General features: G+C 33.7%; 1 protein-coding gene across 5 annotated transcripts in view; it reads right to left on the minus strand.

Annotated features, from left to right (window-relative positions):
• The window catches only part of RAP1GDS1 (Rap1 GTPase-GDP dissociation stimulator 1), a 166849-nt gene that overhangs the window by 24454 nt on the left and 116055 nt on the right, over positions 1–26340 (minus strand). For all 5 annotated transcript variants that reach the window (XM_042984151.1, XM_042984150.1, XM_042984149.1 and 2 more), the window contains 4 exons: positions 21141–21269; positions 8808–8933; positions 677–820; positions 113–244 (listed from right to left, as the gene is read on the minus strand). In XM_042984151.1, the coding sequence (XP_042840085.1) occupies positions 113–244; positions 677–820; positions 8808–8933; positions 21141–21269 (531 nt within the window). The remainder of the gene's footprint in view (positions 1–112; positions 245–676; positions 821–8807; positions 8934–21140; positions 21270–26340) is intronic.

Consider the following 26340-nt stretch of genomic DNA (forward strand, 5'->3'; position numbering starts at 1 on the left):
CAGTACACTTCATACTAACTTCTGAACTGTTCGTTTTAGTACATGTAACGGTGAACAAAAACAAAAACAAAATAGAACATCTGATTTAAAAAGGATAATATGAGATGCTTACCATTTCTGGCAAAATTTGCAATGGCCAGTGCTCCAGCAAGCTGTAGCTGGTGGTTATTTGATGGAATCCAGGACAGCACCCTTTGAAACACATTACCTTTTCCTCCTTCAAATAATTTCTGCATGGATTCATCTGGAAGTAAATGAAACAAATAGATAAAAGGAAAAGAATATAGAGCAACAAATCCATATTCCTAAATGAATATCCAACTGGATAACTATATACTTCAGAAATGATATTTCATGAAAGGACAAGTAATGACTCTTTTTATAAAAGAGTTTAGGATTTTTCTAGTCTAAGTCCCAAGTAGCCCTCTAGCTTTTAGTGCCACAGTTGTCCTATGACAGCTCTTTGAATATTGTAAGATAGTGAAAACTCCTCTTTTCCAGGTTCACTATCTCTAGTTCTCTTCATGATGTGTTTAAGGTTTCAAATCATCACACCAGGATTAAATGAGGCAGGAAAATGAGAAAATGCCTAATATATATAGTGTTCACAAAAGAGACAATACATTAAAAAAAATCTAATAATCATGTTCTTAGGTTGACTTAAATTATAACTCACCTCCAAGAAGTAATAAAACCATTAGATCTGAAGCAGTTTTGAGCTCAGCAATATCATCCTCTTTTTCACTATCCACTTTCTCCTGAACAATCTCTAGTAGACATTCTACCAGCCCTGCTTCCACCAGCTGTAGTTTAATAGCATCTAAAAAATAATGTGAACAAAATAACCAAAACTTGAGATGAAACAGAAGTTCTGGTATAAGCAACCTATTATGAAGACTTATAAGAAATCAAGAAAATGCATGATTACATAATACATGTTTGAAGATTTGAGTTTCAAAAGGAACTATCTGACAGTGCAGGTTATATACACAAAAGTTTTATTTCACTTTTCTTTTTTACTTGACATTAGGGCACTTTTTGCAATGTCTGCAGTACCTAAACAAATTGATTCTCAGCTTTGAAGGAAAGTAATAGCACTGCACTGTTATTGTAGATATTATGCTCATGTTTTAAAAAGGTAATACTATTAAATACACTGTTTAAACTAAAACAGATATGCTGTTATATAAAGTAAAAATATACTCACTAATGGCATGTGAATAGAAAGTTATTGAAAAGTAAAGAGCTATTAGTAAATTTCAAACTATACCATACGTATATATTTGGATTCATACTTGTATAGATATTTTTCTAATTTTTAAAATGTTTATTTATTTATTTTTTTTGAGAGAGACAGAGTGTGAGTGGGGGAGGGGAAGAGAGAGAGGGAGACATAGAACCTGAAGCAGGCTCCAGGCTCTGAGCTGTCAGCACAGAGCCCTACATGGAGCTCAAACCCACGAACCATGAGATCATGACCTGAGCTGAAGTCGGACGCTCTACAGACTGAGACACCTAGGTGCCCCTAGATGTTACTTTTCTAAGGCAGTTAATAAATCTGTAACTTTCTGAACTTTAAAAGCCGTGTTTTGAAAAAGGACTTCAGGTTTTCATTAATTTCAAGTTTGCTTGGGTGATGGATCTTTGGTGGTTCATTAGACTATATTCTCACTACATCTGAATAGGTTTTAAAATTTCCATAATAAAAGTTGAAAGAAAAAAATAACTTTTGAGCTTTCTGATAACCAACAGTGTAGTGTGAAGGTATTTTAACAGAAAAATTTACATCCCAATTATATTGTTAACAATTCTCTTCATAGTAAGTTCTACTCTTATCAAATTGTTTGCACCCCTAATAACTTTTTTTTATTATAGAACTTACTTAATTGCAGGTTTTATATTCATATCCATATCTGTCTCCCTCATTAGAGTAGACATACCTCTTTCATCTTTGTATTTTGACCTAAACTGGTCTACCTACATGCTCTGGGTATATTTATACAGCTTACAATAAATGTAGATGAACTGACCTTAGAAACTTGTTACATAGAAATTTTTAAACTTAAATTTTATTTTTTAGTTGGATTTTATTTTAGCCATTGGTTTCCCTAAGCTGTATATGTGCACATATACAGCAATGGCAGCTTCAGGTTATTATTATTTGGGAGAAACAAAGACCTTTTTTATACTTGACATTTTCTTTTGGGCAATTTTAAGATATAAAATTTAGGTTTCATTTCCCCCTAACACCAGGATCACTGATAATCTTTAGAATATTATCTCCAGAATACACAGAATATTCAAACTGGAATATTTTTCTAAAAGGTACACTTGTACTGTGCTATGCTGAAAGTAGGGCGTTTCCTTGGTTACAGAATGCTAGGGCTAGAAATGTGTGGTGACTAGAATCAAAGCCATGTTAAAAAAAAAAAAAAACCTTAAAATTCCTAAAAACCTTGAATTATACAAATCCCAATTTAAATGTCTCCTTTGCACATAAGGAAAACCAAGGGTGATATACTAACGATAGTCCAGAAACAAGTTTTCAAAGGTATCATTCAATTTGCTGCACGATTATAAGATAGAAGTGAAGATAGTAAAGGAGAAAACATATAAGAAAAACTGTTATTTTGACATATTACAAGAAAGGTTACAGGTAATTCTATGGCATAAAATTGACTGAAGGTCACCATAAAAATTTCATTTGGCCAAACCACCAAATGAGATGAAAAACAACTTTCTGCCTAAAGAATAAGATCTAAGGCATTTAGAAAATTTTAAATCTGTCAAGATTAAAATTTATAGATCTCTCCTCTCACAGTTTGACTTTAATCATATACATATATATGTGGGAGGCTTCAATAGCCTTATTAAGGAAGATCAGCAAGGCAGTCTGCCAAAGCAGACAGCCCAGCACCATTTATTAACACCATTCTGCCTAAGGACCATCTATCTTTATAACTACTATTTGCATATGTATGTATGTATATAATATGTATCTATGTGTGTGTGTGTGTATATATATATATACATATATATATATATATATGTATATATATATATATATAAATCTTTTCTAAATGGTGAAAAAAGCCACAAATGCAGAAAAGTGCATAATATACATATTAGCTTAATTATTATTAAGCAAATTACCATGCAGCTACTACCTAGATCAAGAAATTCATTGCCAACATCCCAGGAAGCCCCTCTGTGCATTCCCTTTTCCTATCACATATTCTTCCCTCCAGCCCTCTAAATACTTGATTTTTATGGTAATCATAGTCATACTTTTCCTTATTTTTTATCAAATGGGCATTCCTAAAAACCAGTTTAATTTTACATTTTTTTGAACTTTATATAAGTGGAATCTTACAATACATATTTTTCAGTGTTGGCTTTTCCCTTTCAATGTTTATAAGATTCATCTATACTACTGGTTATAGCTGTCTTCATTCCTTTTTGTAAGTATATATTTTTCCATTATATGAATATACCATTATTTATTCTACTGTTAATGGATAGGAGTTGTTTCTAATTTTTCATTATTATAAATAGTGCTAAGAACATTCCTGTAATGGCTTCTGGTGCACATGTGCATGTTTCTGGGTACACTTTAAGAGCAAAATTGTTGGATCACACAGAATACAATCTCCATCTCAACAGATATGGTTTTCCAAATTGTACCAATGTACACACTCACCAGCATGTAACGAGTTTCCACTACTCCACAACCGCATCAACATTTGATATTATTATACTTTCCAGTAGATACATGGTAGTATTTTATTGTGATTTTATTTTGTATCTCAGTTATTAATGAGTTAAGCATATTTTCATGTTTATTAGCCATTTGGATTGTATCTTTTGTCTAGTGCCTATTTAAATTTTTTATGCATTTTCCCACTGGAATTTCTACATTTTTCTTAATGATTTGTGGGAGTTTTTATATATTTACACACTCTTTTGATTATGTGTGTTATAAATATCTTCTCTCACACACTGTCTTGCTTTTTACTCTTAATGGTGTTTTTTTGGTGTCTTTCATTTTCATTATTAGAAAGTTTTAGCCAAATTTATCAATCTTTTCCTTTATGCTTGAGATTGTTGTGACCTAATAAAACTATACTCCAAGGCCATGATGATATTCTTCTATCTTCTATTTTTTAAGGTATGCTTTCTGGTTTTAACTTTTCCATTTCGCTTAATAATCTATCTGAATACCTTTTTTTAGTACAGTATGAAATGGGAGTTTATATATGTGTCTTCAATTGATTTTTCCCCCCATATTCCCAGCATTGTTTATTGAAAAGACTTCTTTCCACACTGTTTTGCAGTGACAACTTTTCTTCCTCCTAATAAAATAAGCACCTATTAATGCATCCATTTGTTTCTGGGGTATCCTGTTCTACTGGTCTTCTCATTCAGCCTAGCACCAATACCACACTGCCTTTTAATTATTATAGTTTTATCAGAATAAAGTTTTATTATTGTTATGCAGTAAAACCAGTTTTGCTACTTTGTTCTCTTTCAGTGTCTTGGCTATACCTGGTCTTCTGAGATTTGGTTAGAATTCCACTGAGTCTACAGATCAATATGGGGAGATATAATACTTTTACAACATATCATCTCTTGATGTTTTTCTACAGTTTTCTACAAGAGACCCTGCACATCTTTTATTAGTCCATTCTTAAAGTATTTTGTTTTTTATGCTTTATAAATAATATATTCCTTAAAAATGCATTTTGTAACTATTTTTTGGCTGATTTATAGGAATAAAATGTTTTTGAGTTTTTGTTTGCTTATGTTTTGCTTTGGCTAGCAACATAACTCATTCTAAATATTTTTTTTAATGTTTGTTTATTTTTGACAGAGAGAGCATGAGTTGGGGAGGGGCAGAGAGAGAGGGAGACACAGAATCTGAAGCAGGCTCCAGGCTCTGAACTGTCAGCACAGAGCCCCATCCAGGGCTCGAACTCATGGACCACGAGATCATGACCTGAGCCGAAGTTGGCCGCTCAACCAACTTAGCCACCCAGGCACCCCAACATAACTCATTCTAATTAAAAAACTCTTCTTTTAATTCAAAATATTCTTTTGAATTTTTGACATATATAACCATATCATCTATGAATAAGGAGGTATATGTTATTTATTTGTTTGATGTCTTTCCTGTATCTTTTCTCTACTGCACTGGTTAGTTCCCATAAGACAATAATAAACAGAAGCAGGAATGATTTTTCTTATTCATGAACTCAAGGGAAATACTTTTTGTTTCACCATTGAGTATGATACTTTCTGTAGGCTTCTGATATATATCCTTCTCACTCTCTTTTAGTGCTGGCTTGCAAAGAGTTTTTTAAAATCATGAATGGATAGTTAATCTTACCAGATGCTTTCTTTTCTGAAGATCATTTGATTTCTCTTTTAACAAGTTTTAATACAAATTATATTCATTGCATTTTGAATATTAAACTGCTTTGTATTTTCAGAATAAATCCATTTTGCTATAATGATTAATTTTGAATATATTATTAGATTTGGCTTGCTAAAATTTGAAGGGGAATTTTAGATCTATGTTCTTGGTGAGACTGGCCTTTATTCTTATAAATGGTGTCTGTTGGTATTTGATATAAGATCTGTATAGTGAGATCTCCTTTTTCATTCTTGATTTTGGTTATCTATGCCTTTTCTTGCTCTCTCTCCTTTTTCTTTTTTTTTTCCTTGATTAATCCTAGCAGGGATTTACCAGTTTTATTTAGTCTTTCAGACTGAATTTTAGTGATTATACACCGATATCGCATTATGAATTTTCTATTTTATTAATTTCAGCTCTTCAGATTTCTTTCCAAGTATGACTTTACCTACATAAGATTTAAAATATAGCATTGCTTTCATTATTAGAAAATTTTCTAATTTCCAACATGATTCTTCTTTGACCTCTGAGGTATTCGAAGTATATTGTTAAATACGTAAGTATAAATGGATTTCCTAGTTATCTTTTTATTATTAGACAATTCACTTAAGTCAGAGAATATACTCCATAAGGTTGCAATCCTTTGAAATTTGTTAAAACTTTTTCATAACTATGCATGTTTTATATATCTCATGTGTATTTGAAAAGAAAGGGCCCTGCAGCTGGGTGCAGTACTCTAAAATACATCCATTAAATCAATTTTCTTAATCATGTTGTTCACATTTTCTATATCCTTGTTGTTTTTCTTAATCTGCTTGTAGTATAAATTACTCAGAGGCATTAAAAGCTCCCATGATATTTATGAATTTTTCTATTTCTCTTCATAGTTCTGAGTATTTTGCCTTCATATGTTTTGGGGTAATGTATATTTATTATAGCTCACAGTTGAATTAAACTTTCATCACCATAAGTCACCTTATTTCTATTGAGTCTTTTAATCTTAAATTCTATTTAATATTAAATATTACTATCTCAGCCTTCTTTAAGTTTGAATGATTTTTTAAATCCTTTTATTCTAAATCTTTTAAATCTCCTTATATTTAACAAATGGGTTGTTTGTTTTAAAAAGTATAGTTAATTTTTAAAAAAATTTTTTTTAATTAAAAAAAAGTTTTATTTATTTATTTGAGAGAGAGAAAGAGCAAGTAGGGGAGAGGCAGAGAGAGAAGGAAATAAAGAGAATCCCAAACAGGCTCCGTGCTGCCAGCGCAGAACCCGACACAAGCTCGAACCTGCAAACCGTTAGATCATAACTTGAGCTGAAATCAAGAGTTGGATGCTCCACCGACTGAACCACCAAGGCATCCCAAAAGTATAGTTGATTGTTAAAATTCAGCTGACAACTGGTCTTTTCATTAAAGCATTTAGGTCAAGTACATTTAATGTAATTACTGTAATACTGTGTCTTAAATCTAATATATTTTTTATGCTGTATTTGTAACCCCTGTTCTATGTTCCTTTTTCTCTCCTCTTTTCTGTTATTGAAGGTGTATTGATTGAAGGTGTATTTAAAGAAACAATCTTTCCAGGGCGCCTGGGTGATTCAGTCAATTACACATCTGGCTTTGGCTCAGGTCATGATCTCACAGCTCCTGAGTTCAAGCCCCCAGTCAGGCTCTGTGCTGACAGCTCAGAGCATTGAGCCTGCTTCAGGTACTGTGTCTCCCTCTTTCTCTGTCCTTCCCCCACTCGTGCTCTGTCTCTCTCTCAAAAATAAATAAACATAGGGGCGCCTGGGTGGCTTAGTGGTTAGGCGTCTGACTTCGGCTCAGGTCATCATCTCACGGTTCGGGAGTTCAAGCCCTGCGTAGGGCTCTGTGCTGACAGCTCAGAGCCTGGAGCCTGCTTCAGATTCTGTGTCTCCCTCCCCTCAGCTCCTCCCCTGCTCACACTGTCTCTCTCTCAAAAAATAAATAAAGATTAAAAAAAAATTTTTTTTAATAAAGATAAAAAAAATCTTCCCATAAATCCTTCCATTAGTTTGGCAGTTACATGTTGTTTTTAAAAATTATTTTAGTAATCACCTTAAAAGTCAGTGGTGAACTTTCTCAGTTTTTACTCTGAAAATATCTTTATTTTGTCTTTAGTTTTGAAGGATGCTTTCATTGGGTTTAGAATTCTAGGTTGGCATTTATTTATTTATTTTTTCATCACATAGAAGATGTTTCATTGTCATCTGACTTTCATTGTTGTGCTGGAAGATTAACAATCAGTCAAACTATCACCTCTTTTAGGATAATCTATTATTTTCCTGGCTACTTTTAAGATTTTTGTCATTAGTTTCCTGTAGTTTCAGTATAAAAAAAAATGTAGATTTCTTTTTATCAGGTTTTAGATTCATTTGAGTTTTTGAATCTTTGTTATCTTTCACAATTTCTGGTAAATTCTATGCCAAAATTAAAAAAAAAAAAATATTGCCTCTGCTTCCCCCCCTGCACTTTCTGGAACTCCAAACAATGTATATGAGACCTTCTCACTGTATCCTCTGTACTTCTTATTCTCTTTTTTATGTATGCTGATTATTTTCTCTTTATACTTCATTGTGGATTTCCTTCCAGTCTATCTTCCAGTTCACTGGTTCTCTAAAACAACTATATTTAATCTGCTGTTAAACACATCCATTAGGTTCTTATTTGGGGCTGTATTGTTCCAATTCAGGAATTTCTAATTGTTTCTTTTTCAAGTCTGCTATGTTACATTTTATAGTTTTTAGTTTCCTTCTAAATGTTTCAAGCTTGCCTTTAACTCTCTGAACATAATAAGCATACCTGTGAATCACTGTCTAATAATTTCAATATCTGGAGATTTGCTGTGGTTGCCTGTTCTTTGTGCTGGTTCTTGCTTACAATATCTTGTCTCCTCATGTATCTGGTCCTCTCTGATTATGTGCTAGACACTGTATCTGAAAAATTATATGGGATGTTTTGTTTACTCTGGTTCACTCTTATTCCAATGGTGTATCCCTTAAGATTTTTTAATGCAAAGATGGGAATAGTTTACCAGTGTCTACACTGTCCCTTTGCCCTGCAAGGTTACATAAGTGGAGTTCAGCCTCTCTGGTGCCTTTTCCAGATGGGCACAAAAATGTGTAAGCTACAGAACGATGTTTGGCAAGACTTTAAAATCAAAGAAACTTGGTAAGTAGCTTTGGCCAATGTAGATCTAGTAATCGAGTAGATAATGTAGCTAAAGTTATGGACACCCAAAATAAAACTTAACACATCATTAATAAAGCAAAGAAGGGCTTTGAGTTAAATATCTGGCAATTCAATAATATCAGGAAGAATGGAAAGTATACATGATAAATAATCAAGAGGTGCATTTAATTGCTCACCATTTTCTGCCAATGGAGCAAGGACTTCAAAAATCATTTCCCTTTTATCATGTTCTATTTGTTTCTTGAAGAGTTTTACCAGTTCTTCAGCAATGTTTGTACTGGCAAACTGTTCTTTACTTGACTCTGCAAAAAAGGAGAGGGACATACAGAGTAAGCAAATAAAATTTAAACACAGTAACTGTATTCCATTACTTTCAATACATGCTCATTTTGTACCATTACTGATAAATGCAAATACTTTTCAAATACAGGAACTATCAGATACAGTTTAAATGCTCTTGAAAAGGAAAAATGGCATTAAAGAAAACGTTCTAACCCAGTTTTATTCAAGGCTGTAAAAAAAATGTTCACCAGCATAACATATAGGTGTAACCATAGCAACAATTAAATTACTAACTTATAAATTCATAGTTTCAAGGCTTTTAGCCAAAGAAGAAAAATTACTCTTATTAGGCTGCATTTTTACATGGCTGAAGTAAAGGTGACTTATTATTACCCTCAGATCATTAAAGTGGTATGCTCTTGCACTGGCATGATATGCCTACTATTAAAGGTCAATGCTTCACATGTGCTTGGGGTCTCAGTCCCGCTTGCCTCTTTAGCATCTTCAATCTCTCTTCACTCTATAGCCTCATCATCTGCAATTAAATCTGCTCTAATATTTCTTATACAAAAAAAGCAATATTAAAAACAACTTTCTTCTACTTCACTGTTCTTCAACTACCATCCAATCTCTGTTCACTTGCACAAACAAGTTCCTTGATAGCACTGTCTACATACACTGTCTCTACTTTCTCAACTCACATGCATTCTTAAACCCACTTCAAACTAGTTTTGGCCTACATCCACCCTCTGTAGTTTCAAACTTGCTCCTCCTTTTCCACCAGACTCTATAAATTCCATTTCCTTGGGACTTGATCCTTTTCTATCTTACCTTATTTTGGTTGTTACTCTCATCTCAGAAAATCTAATTCCCTTCCATAGCATCAAAACTGCTCCTCTATGTTGATAGTTATACAGTCACATCTCTAGCCCTCTTCTGTGCCTCAAGCTATCTATTTAACTGGTCACTTGACATCTCCATTTGAATACTCCCCCCTGTAGCATCCAAACTCCATGTCTAAAAAGGACTTCTGGTATTACCTGAAATCTGTCTTCTTCTAGACTTCCTTTACTTGGTAAATGAACAGTTTATCTATCCATCTATGCAGGCAGAAATCTAGGAGTCATTGCTCACTTGTTCTCATTTAATTCTACATCCAATGAATTACCAAAGTCTACCAATCTACCCCCAAAATACAACAGTAATCCATTCCATTTCTTTCCAATTATCTTCTTAATTTGCTTTGCTGCTTCAGAGTTCCCAATAATTTATCCAGAATTTTCAGAGAATTCTGACCAAATCCAATATAGATTTGCTTCTGTTTTGGGGGCACAGCTGATATCCTAGAATTTATTTTTTATCATTATCTTGATACTTTCTTCTCCTCTGTTACCTACATCCTTTTGCTTTCACTTGTTTTGATTTGATAGAAGCATCCTCTAGCAGCTTCCTAAGAGAACTATAATATATATAGGAGGTAAATATTTTGAAATCTTGACTGTCTGAAAATGCTTTATCCCACCCAGAGTTTATGCCTCTAATTTAAATTAGTCCCTCACCTTATTCCATTACTTTCTGATACAAGAAATTATGACAATTTATAATTATATGCTTGTTTGTAAATTTGTTTAAAAAACAAATTTCCATGGCTCCTGGGTGACTCAGTTGGTTAAACTTCTGACTTGATTTTGGCTGTCATGATCTCATGGTTCATGACATACTGATAGCATGGAGTCTGCTTGGAATTTTCTCTCTCCCCCTCTCTCTTTGCCACCCCCCGCCAAATAAATAAACTTTAAAAAATAAAAATAAATAAAAAATAAATTTCCATCTCACCCTTGAGTATAAGCTAAAGTATAATAATAAGCTCCTTGAGGGCAGGGACAGTGCAGATTAACAACCACAAACACCGTATACAGTATAATGCCCAGTACCTAAGAACACTTGATTGAATGAATGTGTGACTGAATGAACAGTTAAATAAATACAGGAGTGAGGTTCTACTCTCTAGTTTCAGGTAAATATCCATTGATACCAAATAAAAAAGTTTGCAAATTCAAACTTTAAAAGAAAGGAGAAAAACAAATCTTAATATGGCTTAACAGTTTTGATTTGTTCTCTTGTTACACTGCTTTTGACACCAGATCGATGCCAAAATGATGAAAATCCACTCCAAAACTTGAAAGATTCCTTAATGCCATAAAAAAGAAGTAGGAGTGGAGTATGGATTGTCTTTTCCAATAAGCTACCTAAGCCCTCAGAGATCATATTCCATAAATGTGAGCAGCCTTAGTCTAAAAAGTTACTTTGATATAAGTAGGGATGACTTAAGTCCTGAACACTGTTGGTTGCTCCTTTGCTTCAGACAATACTTCAAAGGAGAAGAATTTCAGAAACATAAAATCAGGGGTGAATCAGAAAGACATTAATATTTATCTGGTTATGTGCTCTCACTCTTTTTAAAAATGATAGTGTTAGTGTTCTTTTTTGCTATCCATATTCTATTCCTCCAAGTATTTCTCATAGTATTTTATTTTCCCTAGAATTACTTTTACTTCCCCTGGGATTATTTTTTTCATTTGCTTAGTTTTCTATGTAGTTATCATTAATTCAACTCCAAACTTTCCATCAGTTGTCTAGTACTTATCATTAATTAAACTCCAAATTCCCCATCAATTATCTGATCTTCTCTTACTAAGCTTATTTAAGTATGTAATCAATTTCATCTCCTCCAAGAATTACCCCAATCTTGAGTCTAGCCTTTTGACTTGTTCCAATCTGGACTGGTTGCTCTTTGAAAACAGGCCATTTAGGGCTCTCGTGTCACCACACTACTAGGAATTTTTGTTTTCTTGTTGGATCCCTTGTTTTCTGATTCCTATGTAGTCTTCTTTGTTAATTTAAATCCCTTCTTTTGGTGGAACACATTTTCAGTGGCTTCTAGAGGAAAAGTATGTAGGATACTGATTTTCTGAGATGTTCATGTTTGATAATGTCTTTATTATAACTTCACACTTGATTGACAGTTTGATTGGGTATAGAATTCTATATTGGAACTAATTTCCCCTCAAAATTTGAAGGCAGTACTCTATTTTCTTCTGACAGCCAGTGTTTTGAGATATCTGATGTCAACTGATTTACAGTCTTTTGTATGTAACTTTTTTCTAAGTTTGTAAGATATTCTTTGTCCCATTTTAAAGTTTATTTATCTTTGAGAGAAAGAGAGGGAGAGAGAGAGAGAGAGAATGAGAATCAATAGGGGAGAGGCAGAGAGGGATAGGATCCTAAGCGTGCTCTGTGTTGTCAGCATGAAGCCCAGCGTGAAGCTTGATCACGAATTGTGAAATCATGACCTGAATCGAAATCAAGAGTTGGCTGCTTAACCGACTGAGTCACCCAGGTGCCCCTGTCCCATTTTAAAATTTCACATTGATGGGCCATGATATGGGTCTATTTTTATCCATTAGGCTAGGCATTTGACAGACCCTTCTAATCATAGAAAATTATGTACATTAGTTCTGTGATATGTGAGTTATTTGGCGATTTCCTCCTGTTTATCTCTTTCTAAAACTCTTGGCCCAATTCTCTCTATATTTTTTTTGTATTTTCCATCTTCTTGTTTTTTGCTTTACTTCTGCAACTATTTCTCCAAACATCTGGCTTCATTTTAGCTATTGTGCTTTTAACATTCAGCCTTTTTCATTCTGTTCCTCTTTCTTAAAAATAGCATCCCATTATAGTTTCATGCTCACAGTATGTTTTTCTAACTTATCTGAAGATACTGGTTTTTTCCTTACCCTGTACAGTTTCTATTTTCTCTACAATGCTTTTTTTCTATTTATTTCATTATCTTTCATGTTAGAAGCTATCCTCACCTGTCTCATTGTCTGCATATTCATTAAAGATTAGGATTTAAGTTGGCTGGGAAGATGGTAGAATAGCAGGGCTCTAAGTTTGCCTTGTTCCATGGATACAACTAGATAACACCCATATCAGCATAAATAACCCAGGAAAATGACCTGAAGACTGGGAGAACAAACTCTACAACTAAAGACAGGGAAGAGGCCACATCAAAGAAGGTAGGAAGGGTGAAGATGCGAAGATGTGGTCTTGGAGGGAAACAAACCTGGGAGGGAAACAAATTGTGGCCATATATGGTGGGGAGGAAGCTGGTAGTACAGAGAAGGGCAGAAAACAAATCTTCCACAACAAACAGGGAGGATGGGTCTCTAATATTTACCTTTGAAAGTGAAAGCGGCCAAATTTCATGAGTTCTTGAAACCAGCATGACTTAAAGACTAGAACTTTAAAAATAAGGAGGCTCCACTCTGGGAGAACCCAGAAGGTATCAGGAAGCAGAGTTCCTGCCCTTAAAGAGACAGCATGACAGCTTGTGCAGATACAGTGTAGAACGAGCAGTTTGGAAAACCCCGGGGGCAAATAGGGGGTGGGAGGATGGGGGCAGGTGAGGAGAGAGTAATTTGCTCATCTCAGAGCACAGCTAGGAGAGACAAGGATTATGGAGAGACCCCTTTCAGGAATAAAGAAGCTGGCAGGTACCATTTCCTCTACAGCAAAAACAATAGCCACCTGTGGGAACCAGTGAGGCTTCCACACTCCTTACCTTACTTGCTTGCATCAAATCTCCCTCCCTAACACGTTGGTCAAGATCCACCCTTCTCAGTCATGCTCACCTCAGTCCCAGCGTTATCCACTCCCTACCCAGAAAACCAGTACAAACCCTCGCAATAACATATCTCCTGACCTGCTCATTTTGCAGGACCTCAGTCCCAGCAGGGGCAGGTGTTTCGTAAGCTGACCACCACACACCTTACTGCATACAATAGAGAGACTCTGTAGATAATTAGAATGAAGGAAAAAGAGGCCAAGACTCAACAGCAGAGCACATGCAACACACATAAGAGATTGTCCTTGAAGTGCAGGCCCTGGGGAACAGGGGACACTGAACTGCAGGGCACTACAGGACCACTTCTTCATAAGACTAATATCATTAAGAGAAAGAGAAGTAGCCGACTTTCCTAACACACAGAAACAGACACACAAAGTCAGACAAAATGAGGAGACAGAGAAACATCTCCCAAATGAAAGAACAGGATCAAGCCACAGCAAGAGACCAAAATGAAACAGATATCAAGTAATATGCCTGATAGAGAATTTAATGATCATAAAGATACTCACTGGACTGGAGAAAAGAGTGGAGAACATCAGTAAGACCATTAACACAGAGATTAAAAAGAACCAATCAGAGATCAAGAACACAGTAAATGAAATAAAAATAGACTTGATGGAATAAATACCAGGTTAGATGAAGCAGAGAAATGAATTAACGACCCAGAAGACAGTAATGGAAAGTAACCAAGCTGAGCAAAGGAAAGGAAATTCTACAAATTGAGAAGAGTCTTAGGGAACTCTGACTACATCAAGTGTGATAACAACCACATTATAGGGATCTCAAAAGAAAAAGAGAGAGATAAGGTGGCAGAAAATTTATCTGAAGAAATAATAGCTGTAAAATTCCCTAATCTGAGGAAGGAAACAGGTATCAGATTAAGAAGGCACAGGGATTCCCTCGAAAAATTCAACCTGAGGAGGTCCATACAAAGACACACAGTAATTAAATGCCAAAAAGTAGTGATCAATAGAAAAAATTTTTAAACAGCAAGAGAAAAGACAGTTACATGCAAGGAAAACCCCATAGAGCCATCGGTGGGTTTTTCAGCAGAAAATTTGCAGGCCAGAAGGGAGTGGCATGATACATTCAAAGTACTGAAAGGGAAAAATCTGCAGCCAAGAATACTCTATTCAGCAAGGGTATAATTCAGAATAGAATGAGATGAAAAGTTTCTCAAGGAGTTCATGAACACTAAACCAGGTCTACAAGAACTATTAAATGAGACTCTTCAAGTGAAAAAGGAAAAACTGTAAATTAGAGTATGATAAATAAAAAAACGCAAAAACAGTAGAAATAAATATTTCTGTAAAAAACAGTCAAGGGCCTCACAAAATAAAAGGATGTAAAGTATGACACCATACATTAAAATTGTGGTGGGGAGAGAAGTGACGACTCAAATGTAAGTAACCACCAACATAATATAGACTGCTATACACAGAAGAGATTATATACAAACCTAATGGCAATCTCAAATCAAAGAGCAGTTAATAGATATGCAAAAAATAAAGACAAAGAAATCCAAGTATATCACTAAAGAAAGATAACAATGAAAGAGAGCACAAGATGAAAGGATAAGAGGGAATCTACAGAAACCACAAAACAAGTAACAAAATAGCAATAATCAATAATTACTTAGAATGTAAATGCACTAAGAGCTCCAATCAAAAGACACAGGGTGACAGAGTGAATTAAAAAACAAGACCCAACTACATGCTGCTTATCATTTCAGACCAAAACACACCTGCAGATTGAAAGTGAGGGGATAGAGAAACATTTATCATACAAATGGCTGTCAAAAGAAAGCCGGCAAAGCAATACTTATATTGGACAAAATAGATTTTAAAACAAAGACTGTAACAAGAGACAAAGAATGACACTATATAATAGTAAAGGGGACAATCAAACAAGAGGATATAACAATTGTAAATATTTATGCACCCAACGTGGAAACACCCAAATATATAAAACAGTTAATAACAAACTTAAAAGAACTAACTGATAGTAATACAGTAATAGTAGAGGACTTTAACACCCCACTTAGATTGATGGACAGATCACCCACACAGAAAATCAACAAGGAAAGAGTGACTTTGAATGACACACTGGACCAGATGGATGTAAAAGACATATTTAGAACATTTCATCCTAAAACAGCAAAACATACATTCTTTTCAAGTGCATATATAACATTTTCCAGAATAGATCACATATTAGTCTACAAAATAAATCTCAACGTTTTAAAAAAAATCAAAGTCATACCATACATCTTTTCTGACCACAATGTTCTGAAATTAGAAATCAACCACAAGAAAAAATCTGGAAAGAACACAAATACATGGCAGTTAAATAACATGCTTCTAAACAATGAATGGGTCTACCAAGAAATCAAAGAAGAAATAAAAAATTACATGAAAACAAATGAAAACAAAAACACAATAGTCCCAAATCTTTGGGATACAGCAAAAGTGGCTCCAAGAGGGAGGTTTATAGCAACACAGGCCTACCTCAAGAAGAGAGAAAAATCTCAAATAAACAACCTAACCTTACACCTTAAGGATCTAGAAAAAGAACAAACAAAAGCCTAACCCAACAAAAGGAAGAAAATAATTGAGATTAGAGCAGAAATAAATGATGTAGAAACCAACTAGCCAACAAAACAAACAACAACAAAAAACAATAGAACAGATCAATGAAACCAGGAGATGGTTCTTTGCAAAGATCAACAAAATTGATAAAAACCTCTAGTAAGACTCATTAAAAAAAAAAAAGAGAGAGAGGGGTCCAAATAAAATTACCAATGAAAGAGGGGAAACAACTACCAACACCACAGAAATACAAATAATTCTAACAGAATATTATGAAAATCTGTATTCTAACAAATTGAAATGGATACATTCCTAGAAATATATAACCTACCAAAACTAAAGCAGGAAGAAATAGAAAATTTGAACAGACCAATTAACAGCAACGAAACTGAAGCAGTCATCAAAACACTCCAAACAAAAAAAGGTCCAGGACCAGATGGCTTTACAGGTGAACCCTACCAAACATTTAAACAAGAGTTAATACCCACTCTTCTCAAACTATTCCAAAAAACAAAAGAGGAAATAATCTTCCAAATTCATTCTAGGAGGCCTGTATCTCCTTGATACCAAAGCAAGATAAAGACACTACAACGAAAGAGAACTCTAGGTCAATATCTCTCATGAATATAGATGCAAAAATCCTCAACAATACATTAGGCAAACTGAATCCAAAAATACATTTAAAAAAATCATACGCCATGATCAAGTGGGATTTATTCTTGGGATGCAAGCATGGTTCAATATTTGCAAAACAATCAGTATGATATGTTACATCAATAAGAGAGCAGATAAAAAAACATATGATCATTTCAATAGATGCAGAAAAAGCATTTGATAAGGTAGAAAATCCATTCATTATAAAAACCTTCCACAAAGTAAGTTTAGAGCTCAACATAATAATGGCCTTATATGAAACACCAAAGTGAACATAATACTCAATGGTGAAAAATTGAGTTTTTCCCCTAAGGTCAGGAATAAGGCAAGGATTCTACTCTACCACTTTTATTCAACATAGTACTAAAGTCCTAGCCACAGCAATTAGACAACATAAAGAAATAAAAGGTATCCAAATAGGTAAGGAAGAAGTAAAACTCTCCCTATTTGCAGATGACATGATACTATATATAGAAAGCCCTAAAGACTCCACCAAAAAAACTACTAGAATTGATAAATGAATTCAGTAAAGTAGCAGGATACAAATCAGTGTACAGGAATCTGTTGCATTACTATACACTAATAGTGAAACAAGAGAAAGTGAAATTAAGAAAATAATCCATGTACATTACATTAAAAACAATGAAATATCTAGGAGAAAACTTAACCAAGAAGGTGAAAGACCTGTATTCTGAAAATTGTAAAACACTGATGAAAGATATTCAAGACCATTCAAAGAAATGGAAAGCCATTCCATGTTCATGGGTTAGAAGAACAAATATGGTTAAAATGTCTATACTACTCAAAGCAATCGATACATTTAATGCAATCCCTATCAAAATACCAATACTATTTTTCACAGAAATAGAATAAACAATCTTTAAATTTGTATGGAACCACAAAAGACCTCGAATAGCTAAAGCTTGAAAAAGAAAAACAAAACTGGAAGTATCTAAATCTCAGACTTCAAGTTATATTACAAAGTAATTACAAAATTAAAACAGTATGGTACTGGCATAAAAATAGACACATAGATCAATGGAAAAGAAGAGAAAACCCCCAAATAAACCCATGATTATATGGTCAATTAATCTTCGACAATGGAGGAAAGAATAACCAATAGGAAAAAGTCTCTTCAACAAATGATGTTGGGAAAACTGGATAACCACATGGAAAAGAGTGAAACTGGACCACTTTCTTTCCCACACACAAAAATAAACATAAAATGGATTACAGACCTAAATGTGAGACCTGAAACCATAAAAATCCTAAAAGAGAGCATGGGCAGTAATCTCTCTAATACTGACTGTAATAACATTTTTCTAGATAAAGTCTCTTGAGGCAAGGGAAATAAAAGCAAAAGTAAACTACTGGGACTATATCAAAATAAAAAGCTTCTGCACAGTGAAAGAAACAATCAACAAAACTAAAAGGCAACCTACAGAATGGGAGAAGATATTTGCAAAGGACAAATCCATTAAAGGGTTAGTATCCAAAACATCCATGCCCAAAAGGAATTTGTTTGTGTTGGCTGCTCTACTGTCCTTTGCCAGTCTATGGGAGGAAAAGCAAGGCTTACAGAAGGGTGTTCCTTCAGATGGAAGCAGCACTAAAAGCACCCTGAATCACGATGAGTAGGAAACTATCCCCATAAACACGTTTGATTTAAACGAATGAATGAATGAATGAATGAGAAAGAGAGAGAAAAAGAAAGGAAGGAAGGAAGGAAGGAAGGAAGGAAGGAAGGAAGGAAGGAAGGAAGGGAGGGAGGAGAGACAGAAAGAAAAAGAAAGAGGGAAAGAGAAAGAGAGAGAGAACAAGAAAGAGGAAAGAGAATAACATTTTCATACCACCAAATTCTGATCCTTTTGAAGATTCCAAAGAGCAAATTGGTTACTTCTTGGCTTTCCAATTCAGGATTAAGATATCAAAGTATTGCTAAAAACACAAGTTATTGCTGGTATTTCTTCCCAGGTCCTAAAATGTTTTTGTTATCCCCTCCCCTCCCTTTTTTCCCCCTTTCCTTGAAAATTTAAGCCTTTTAAAAAGTATCCCTTTACTGAAGTTTTAGTTTCCAGAAGGAAGTGAAATTAAACTCAAGTTTTTATGCTAACATCTCTACCCTCAAAATCCTAGTATTTTAAGCAGAAAATTTTCTTTATAGAAGATTTTGGAACCAAATAAAAAGGGAAAAAATCCCATACTTAATCTATAATATTAGATAAGAATGCAAACTTTAAAACTGTATTCATGCTATAATTGTGAATATAAAAAAATTATGTGTACATAAACTAGGGTTCAACGAGAACAAAAAGGCAGAGCTGCATTTTCCTTTTTTTGTCCCCAATTCCATAATAGATTGTACTTATTGAATTATTTTATATTTTGTCTTTAAGCTATATGTTTTGTGAGGAAAAACCACAAAAATTTCTGCTGTTTAACATTTTTATTTAAAAATTTTGACAAAAAGTAACCCTAGCATATAGTGATATGCCATATTCAGAAGTCTGTAATACAAATATGATAGGAACTTGATATTTACCCTATGCTGATAAAAATAATACTATGTCAATTTTTTAACTCATGGGGAATAAAGCACACACTGAAAAGAAGAAAAGTATTCTGGGGCATAAGGTTCTACTTCAGTATTGACATATAACCTAGATAGTACATGAACATAACAGACATGATATAAACTCTAGACGTCTTAGTATGTAAAGGAATATTTCTCTTTTATCCTTTTGTTCTCCAAATGGGGTAAAGGCAGTAACAGCTGGTTATCCTTTTGTCCTCCAAATGGGGTAAAGGCAGTAACAACTGGAAATAGACTATGAAATCGGACCGAACTAATTGAGTGTATATCCATCTTTTAGTAAAGGCCAGGGAGAGGAGGCTGAATTGAGGTGGTCTATGCAATCTCCCAAATAAATTCTGATACCTTAATACAGGCAACACACATTAAATGATGTTTATGCTTCTGTTACAAAGATTATGACATTATCAGGGATTATAACATGACTTCTGTTTTATTTCTATACAGTATACCAAACACAAACTGACAACCCATTTTAATATCTTGTAAAACAATGAATAAATGTTCTTTCATTCTTGGTCTTACGTGAATGATAGAAATAATGAGACAGTATGAAAAAGAAGAAAAGCAGAAGAAAATAGAAGACAAGAACATTCATAAATACCAGGAGATGACCCACTGAATAAGAATGACTTTTAACACTGTGTGTCATCAATGCTAAAAAAAATCTAGCTGTCTCATGAAAAGAAATTAAATCTAAACATGTTGCTATTTTTAAGAAAAAAAAAAAGACTTTTAAAATTTAGCTCTGATAAATAATCTCTGTTCCTTTCACTTGAAGTCAATGCAAAAGTAAAGTACTGAGATCAAGACTTTAATATGCAGTATGTAAGAACGTGAGCTTTCAGTTAGAAAATCCAAGGTTAGAGTCCTGGTGCTTCTGTTTATTTATGTATAAAATGGGTATGATTAATAGAATTTGCTTTAGCTGTTATATTTAGTTATGACAAAACATCATTTGGCTTCATTGTTCCCAGAATATGAAATTTATTATGAATATGGTTGTGGGGGTAGATTCAGACCAGGAATTGTAACTTTATATCAAGAATCATGGGAAGGGAGGCCAGAAAGAAGAGTATCATTAATGATACAGAGAAAAATAAAACAGAGAAAAGAGATAGGGGTGCTGGAGTCATCAGTCCCCTTCTCTGTTATGACTGGGCTGGTCTGCTTCCATCTGCCTTCTGATTTTCAAGGAGTTCTCAGAATATTTTCTAACGCTGTTATAAACATATTTTTATAAAAAAGTCCTCTCTCATTTTGATGGATTTTGTAAAAAGAGGGGGAAAGCCTTAGTCTGCTAGACTCCTTTTTACCTGATGAACAAATAGTTTATATAAAATGTAATAAATTACCGACTTTATTTTTGTCCTGGAAATACAATACTTGATTTCAAGACTGTCCCTCATATAAGAATACTAAAGTCAAGTGGAAATCATTTTAAATATTTGACTCTAATGAATAATATACAAGTGTAAATTTTAAATTTTGATAAATAAAACAATGAGGGAAGCAAAGCAGCTCCAATTACAAACAATTCAATCATAAAATATAATTGGATCTACTTTTTTAAACACTGAAGCAAGCCAAATGCTGCCAAAAAACAATCTACGTGGATCTTCGGGTGTTCACATCTAAAGGAAAATTTATTGTAAGTACACTGATAAGTGAATTACATTTGTGGTTCATGGCTAGGACTTACCAAGTTCTGCTAAGTTGCCAAATGCAACAAGACACATTTCTGTAAGAGCTGCATTTTGGCAATGGATGCCCAGTAATTTCACTAAGGTAGGTATAACACCCATATTGATAAGCTGAGCTTGAAGGGAATCTGTAAGAAACAAACAAACAAACAGAAGTGTTTATGTATCAAATGGACATTAGTAAGAAGAAAACACCTTATTCTCCCTATTGCAAACTCAATACTATTTCAAGTACAGTAAAACAAGATTAAGTTCATCCATATAATTATCTGAAACATTTTAAAACATTAGTTCACAAGAGCTGAGTTTTGAATCTTTTCAATGATTAAAGGAAATTTAGAAATGAAATAAATAATGTGTCAAATCATTTTTTTAAAACAGGGTCTTATACTTTTGTAGAGCAGGCTTTAAAAGTGCATAAATAATTAAACATTACCGCTGGTTGTTAAGTGAAAATGTTAGTCAAAGTAATATTTGTATTATAGGAAATCAGACTATATGAAAAGCATAGAGAAACCAATTTAATAAAGACCAAGAGAAGACAGAATCTTAGAATCTTTTAAAAATAGTTGCTTCATAATAATGAAAAGTATATATAATACACAAAAATTATTTTGATCATTTGCACCAGAGCGTTCTTCGATGACTGCTAGGAAGGAAAGTAGTTTTAACAAGGAAAAAATGTATTACTTAAAATATTTTTCTTTTCAACGTTTTCTTTAGTAATAGTGACAAGCACCTTAGTAAAGAAAGGAAAATTTGGCTTGAGAGGTGAAGAGAATGAGATCAATAAGCTTTGTCATCATTGTTTGCCTTCATTTTCTAAGAAACTAATTGGTTTTAAAGTATTTAATATGCCTTGGATTTCCACAATGGTCTTCATGAACAATTATGATAGAATACCTGTACCAAAGCTGAAGGTAAATAAACCAAATGAAAACCAAAAGTACTGCCTCTCAGAATAAGCTAAGAAAAACATCAACACATGCTTATGCAAAACACTATTAATAACTGTTTCACCCAAAGATACAAGAATGGTTTCAAATTTTTTAAAAATTATATGCCATTTTTAAGATAATAATTTTCTCCAAATTCTTTTAAGTTCCCTATTGGGAATCTAAAGATAAAAATCCTGTTTATTACAAACACATTTTCCTTTTAGCATGCATCCCTTGACAGTTTGCCTAATAACCCTTCATCACTCTTTATAGTTCTTAACCAATAGATAAGGAGGCAGTTGGGTGATTGTCAGATAAGAACAGGAAGGCCCTTGAGCTGCCTCACGTTCCAGTTGATTGTATGCCTGGCAGTCTCGGTGGTTAATTTTTCCTATTTTCAGCGTAAAGTATGAAGAGACAGCCAACAGAGGCTTATCACCCTGAAAACTGATGAGTGTATGCATAGTATCTGGTTCAGTTGTTGGGGGCCCATCTATCTTAGAAAGGGGCCTATCACCAAAACAAGAAAACAGCCCTGAGAAAAAGGGAAGTTTACATTTAGAGTTCAAAAAATCTGAAACAATTTCAAATTTTGCAATGGAGTTATGAAATCTGTTATAAAAGGAGACAGAAATAAAAGAATATATTCAACTAAATGATGTTTTTATGCTTTTGATGCTAAATATTTTCTTCTTATACAACTCAGCAACTGATGAATGATTCACACTATTAAATTATCTTATAAGGTATAAGGTATTATTAAATTACTTATAAGGTATAGTATTAAGTGTTATACTGGCAGAAAACTTGTATTGTGGCCACAGTATTTGTAATGATCATGCACCAATAAGCCTTCCAAGTTAGAAATTATTTTGATTACTTACCAGTAAGTTCCTTATTATTGGATCACCTTTGCAGATCTTTGTTCCTTAGCAGTATTTTTAACTTTCATTTATTTATTTACTCATTTTGACTACCTCTTCAAATACTGCAGAGCTGTTGAATCATTAAATTTCAGGTATGTAAGCGTGAGCACTAGCGCATGCATTGAGTGTGAGTCAAACTCCACTGTATGTCTGCATATATGTAAGCATCACACACCCCCTCAGTACTGTTGGTACAAACTATACAAATCCAACAGTCCAGGGACATCAGAGGAATAACAAATGCTATGAAGGAGATAACTCAATAGGAGAATGCCACTTAGAAGAGGATGTTCTTCATATTCTCCTAACTTGGCATCTCTACCACTTTCTTGGACTGCTTGTAAGGTATGAATTTTGGTTCCAGGGAAATGAGGGGCAAAAAGTTAAGAAATGTTGCATAGTTTCATAAAATCTTTGGCATACAAATTGAAGCAATAATATTTGAAATTATAGTAGATCAGGAGAAAAAGTATAGCCCAATGGCATTTGATGAAAATCGCCACAAATCATGAAAATCACTTTGTTTTGGGAAAATGTGTTTCAAAGCTACCCAGGAGCCAAATTAATTGTATACTCACATACAACACACATACCACACACAAGTAAAGAGAAAAATTATATAGTCATCCAATGGACATACCCATTTTTGATCACTTGGGTGTTTTCTTTTATATCCACTTCTATGAGGCTAACTAAAACAAAAATTATACTCAAAAAATAACTCTAACGTCTGTTTATACCAACTGCAGGCAAGTCATTCTCCCTGGATAATGAAGGCCCAAATGAGGAAAAAAAAACTTTACTCAAACAGATTGATACAAATTTTCATTTCAAGATAAGCAGGCATCCTAGAACACGGTTCTCAAAATGGAGTCCCTAAAACCCTTTCAGAGGATCACAGAATCAAAACTACTTTCATAAAAATACCAAGATTTTATGTGCCTTTTTCACTGTATTGATATTTACCCAATGGTACAAAAACAATGGTGGGTAAAACCGCTGGGCTTTATTATGACCCAGTCGGTGGCACCAAATTGTGTTGGTAGTCATCATATTCTTCTGCAGCACACATTCACAGTAAAATAAATGCTATTCTTCTCAGCAATATATTTAATTTTGCATTTAATTTTTAAGTAGGCTGCATGCCCAAGGTGGGGCTTGAACTCATGACCCTCAGATCAAGAGTCATATGCTCTACTGACTGAGCCAGTCAGGTGCCCCAGCAATATTTTTAAAATTGAAGTTATTTTGCATAAAAAGATGCGGTAACATGAGCTATTATTTTAATATGCAATATTAAATAATTTTTAAAACTGTTTCCATTTGAATTTCTAATATGGTAGATATTGATAGATATAGTTCATTTTTTTAATAGTCCATATTTATAAACAAAAGTTCTATAGGGTCTTCAGTAATTGTTAAGTGTCTAAAAGAGTTCAGAGACCAAAAGTTTAAGAACCACTGCCAAAGGATTACCTACCTTTTAGAGGAGATTGAAAATAAAACAAAACATGGAATAGAGATTCTGAAATTCAATGATGTGCTTGGCAGATGAGATAACAGGAGAAGAAATAAAAATTAAAAGCATGGTAGGAATACTAGATTTTGGTGTTCAGATATTTTAACCAAAATTACATTAAGCACCTGAACATCCTATTTTGCTTATTTGGGTAGAAATTCTACTTAAGCTTAGGGGACTATTCCATGATTGGGTCTATTTGCCTATTTCAGTTACAACTTAGTATGTTAGCTAGCAACAGTTTTTTGGAGGGTGGGGTGGGGGTTAAGTAGAATAAATTGTGTGGAATAAATTGGTATTAATTCTTATTGCTGGAAGCAAATGATGAAGTTTAATCACTTTTTCTTATTGCCCAAAGAAAGCTTATGAATGGTCTTCAAAGGATAGAAGGTGACACGCTCATGTTATTAAGAATGGTTATCAGGAGTATGACTTTTAAATCAAAGACTAACTGGAAAAAATTCTTAGAACCAGAAATGGTTCGCATTCTCTAGAATTGAAAGAGTGAAACAGTCCAAGACTGAGAAGTTTTGTATCCTTCAATGAATACCAGCAACTCCAGGGGAATGTTTATCAGAGCTCAACAAACACAATTCACAAAATGCAACCCAGGCTCGTACATAGCAAACACTTATGTGTGAAAGACAGTCTTTAGACAGCACGATGTCATAAACGTCTGAAGACTTTTAAAAACTGCTCCTGACACACATCACAGACAAATACTGACCAAAATACAGAATTACAAAATATCAAGATGACACAGGCCCTACATGATCTATGGGGAGGAAGAGGAAGAAAGGCACTGAGGGGGTGCAATACAGATGCATATACAAAGAGATATAAGGCAATCAACGCATGCGCTGGTGTGAACACTTACCTACCTACATTTGAATTTCAATGGTTCCAAGTTCTTCAGGTCACACTCATGGAAACTCCAAAGAATGGAGATCTGGAGAGAAGATCTTAAGTTGAAGAACCTTTTTCCCCCTGAGTTTTAAGTTTAATGTTTAAAACATTGGTATAGATAGATTATAGGTCCAGAAAAGAATCCCAGTAACTCAACTGAAGTTACATTGATCAATTACTATAAAGAATTAGTTTAAGAAGACTGTAACACATGTTTACCTTATTTACAAGAAAAGGCCCTTATAGACAATGTTACAAGATTAAACTTATTGGTAAACAGGATTTAATGATGAAACTGTGTCAAATAAGATATACACAACTCAAAATACATAGTCGCTACATTAGTATGTATAAATAGTATGTATACTATTCATAGTATAAAGAGTACAATATTCCTATTTACAGGCTTGCATAAAAACCCCATCTACAATCAAGTGAATTATATACAGCTGAAACAACAAAAACAAGCAAATATAAATCTTGATGAAGAGTTGTAATACAAATTGGATAAAAGCCATTTAAGAATAAAGACTGAAGAAAGTGCACCTAACTATTGGCATATATATACTTCCAAAAAAGGCTACAAAAATTAAAAATGATGTAAAACAGTGAATAGAAATGATAAGTTTAAACAAGTTGTAGTGAATATAATAGTGAAAAGGAAACTGACTTTACAGCTACCAAGAGGATGATTCATGGTTAAAAACTTTACACATACACATGTGCAGGAATAAGTAGACTTCCTTTTCAGTTACTTATTACTTAGTATTTTTTTGCTGATTGGTCAGGAAAGTGGAGAACTTTTATTCTAAACCTAGTGTTGAGCATATAAAAAAATAAAAATACATGTGTTTAAAATTAACTTCAATTTTAAAAGCTCTTTTTAAACAAAAACATGCATTATGTGTTC

The sequence above is a fragment of the Panthera tigris genome, chromosome B1, assembly GCF_018350195.1.
Source record: "Panthera tigris isolate Pti1 chromosome B1, P.tigris_Pti1_mat1.1, whole genome shotgun sequence".
Taxonomy (NCBI): domain Eukaryota; kingdom Metazoa; phylum Chordata; class Mammalia; order Carnivora; family Felidae; genus Panthera; species Panthera tigris.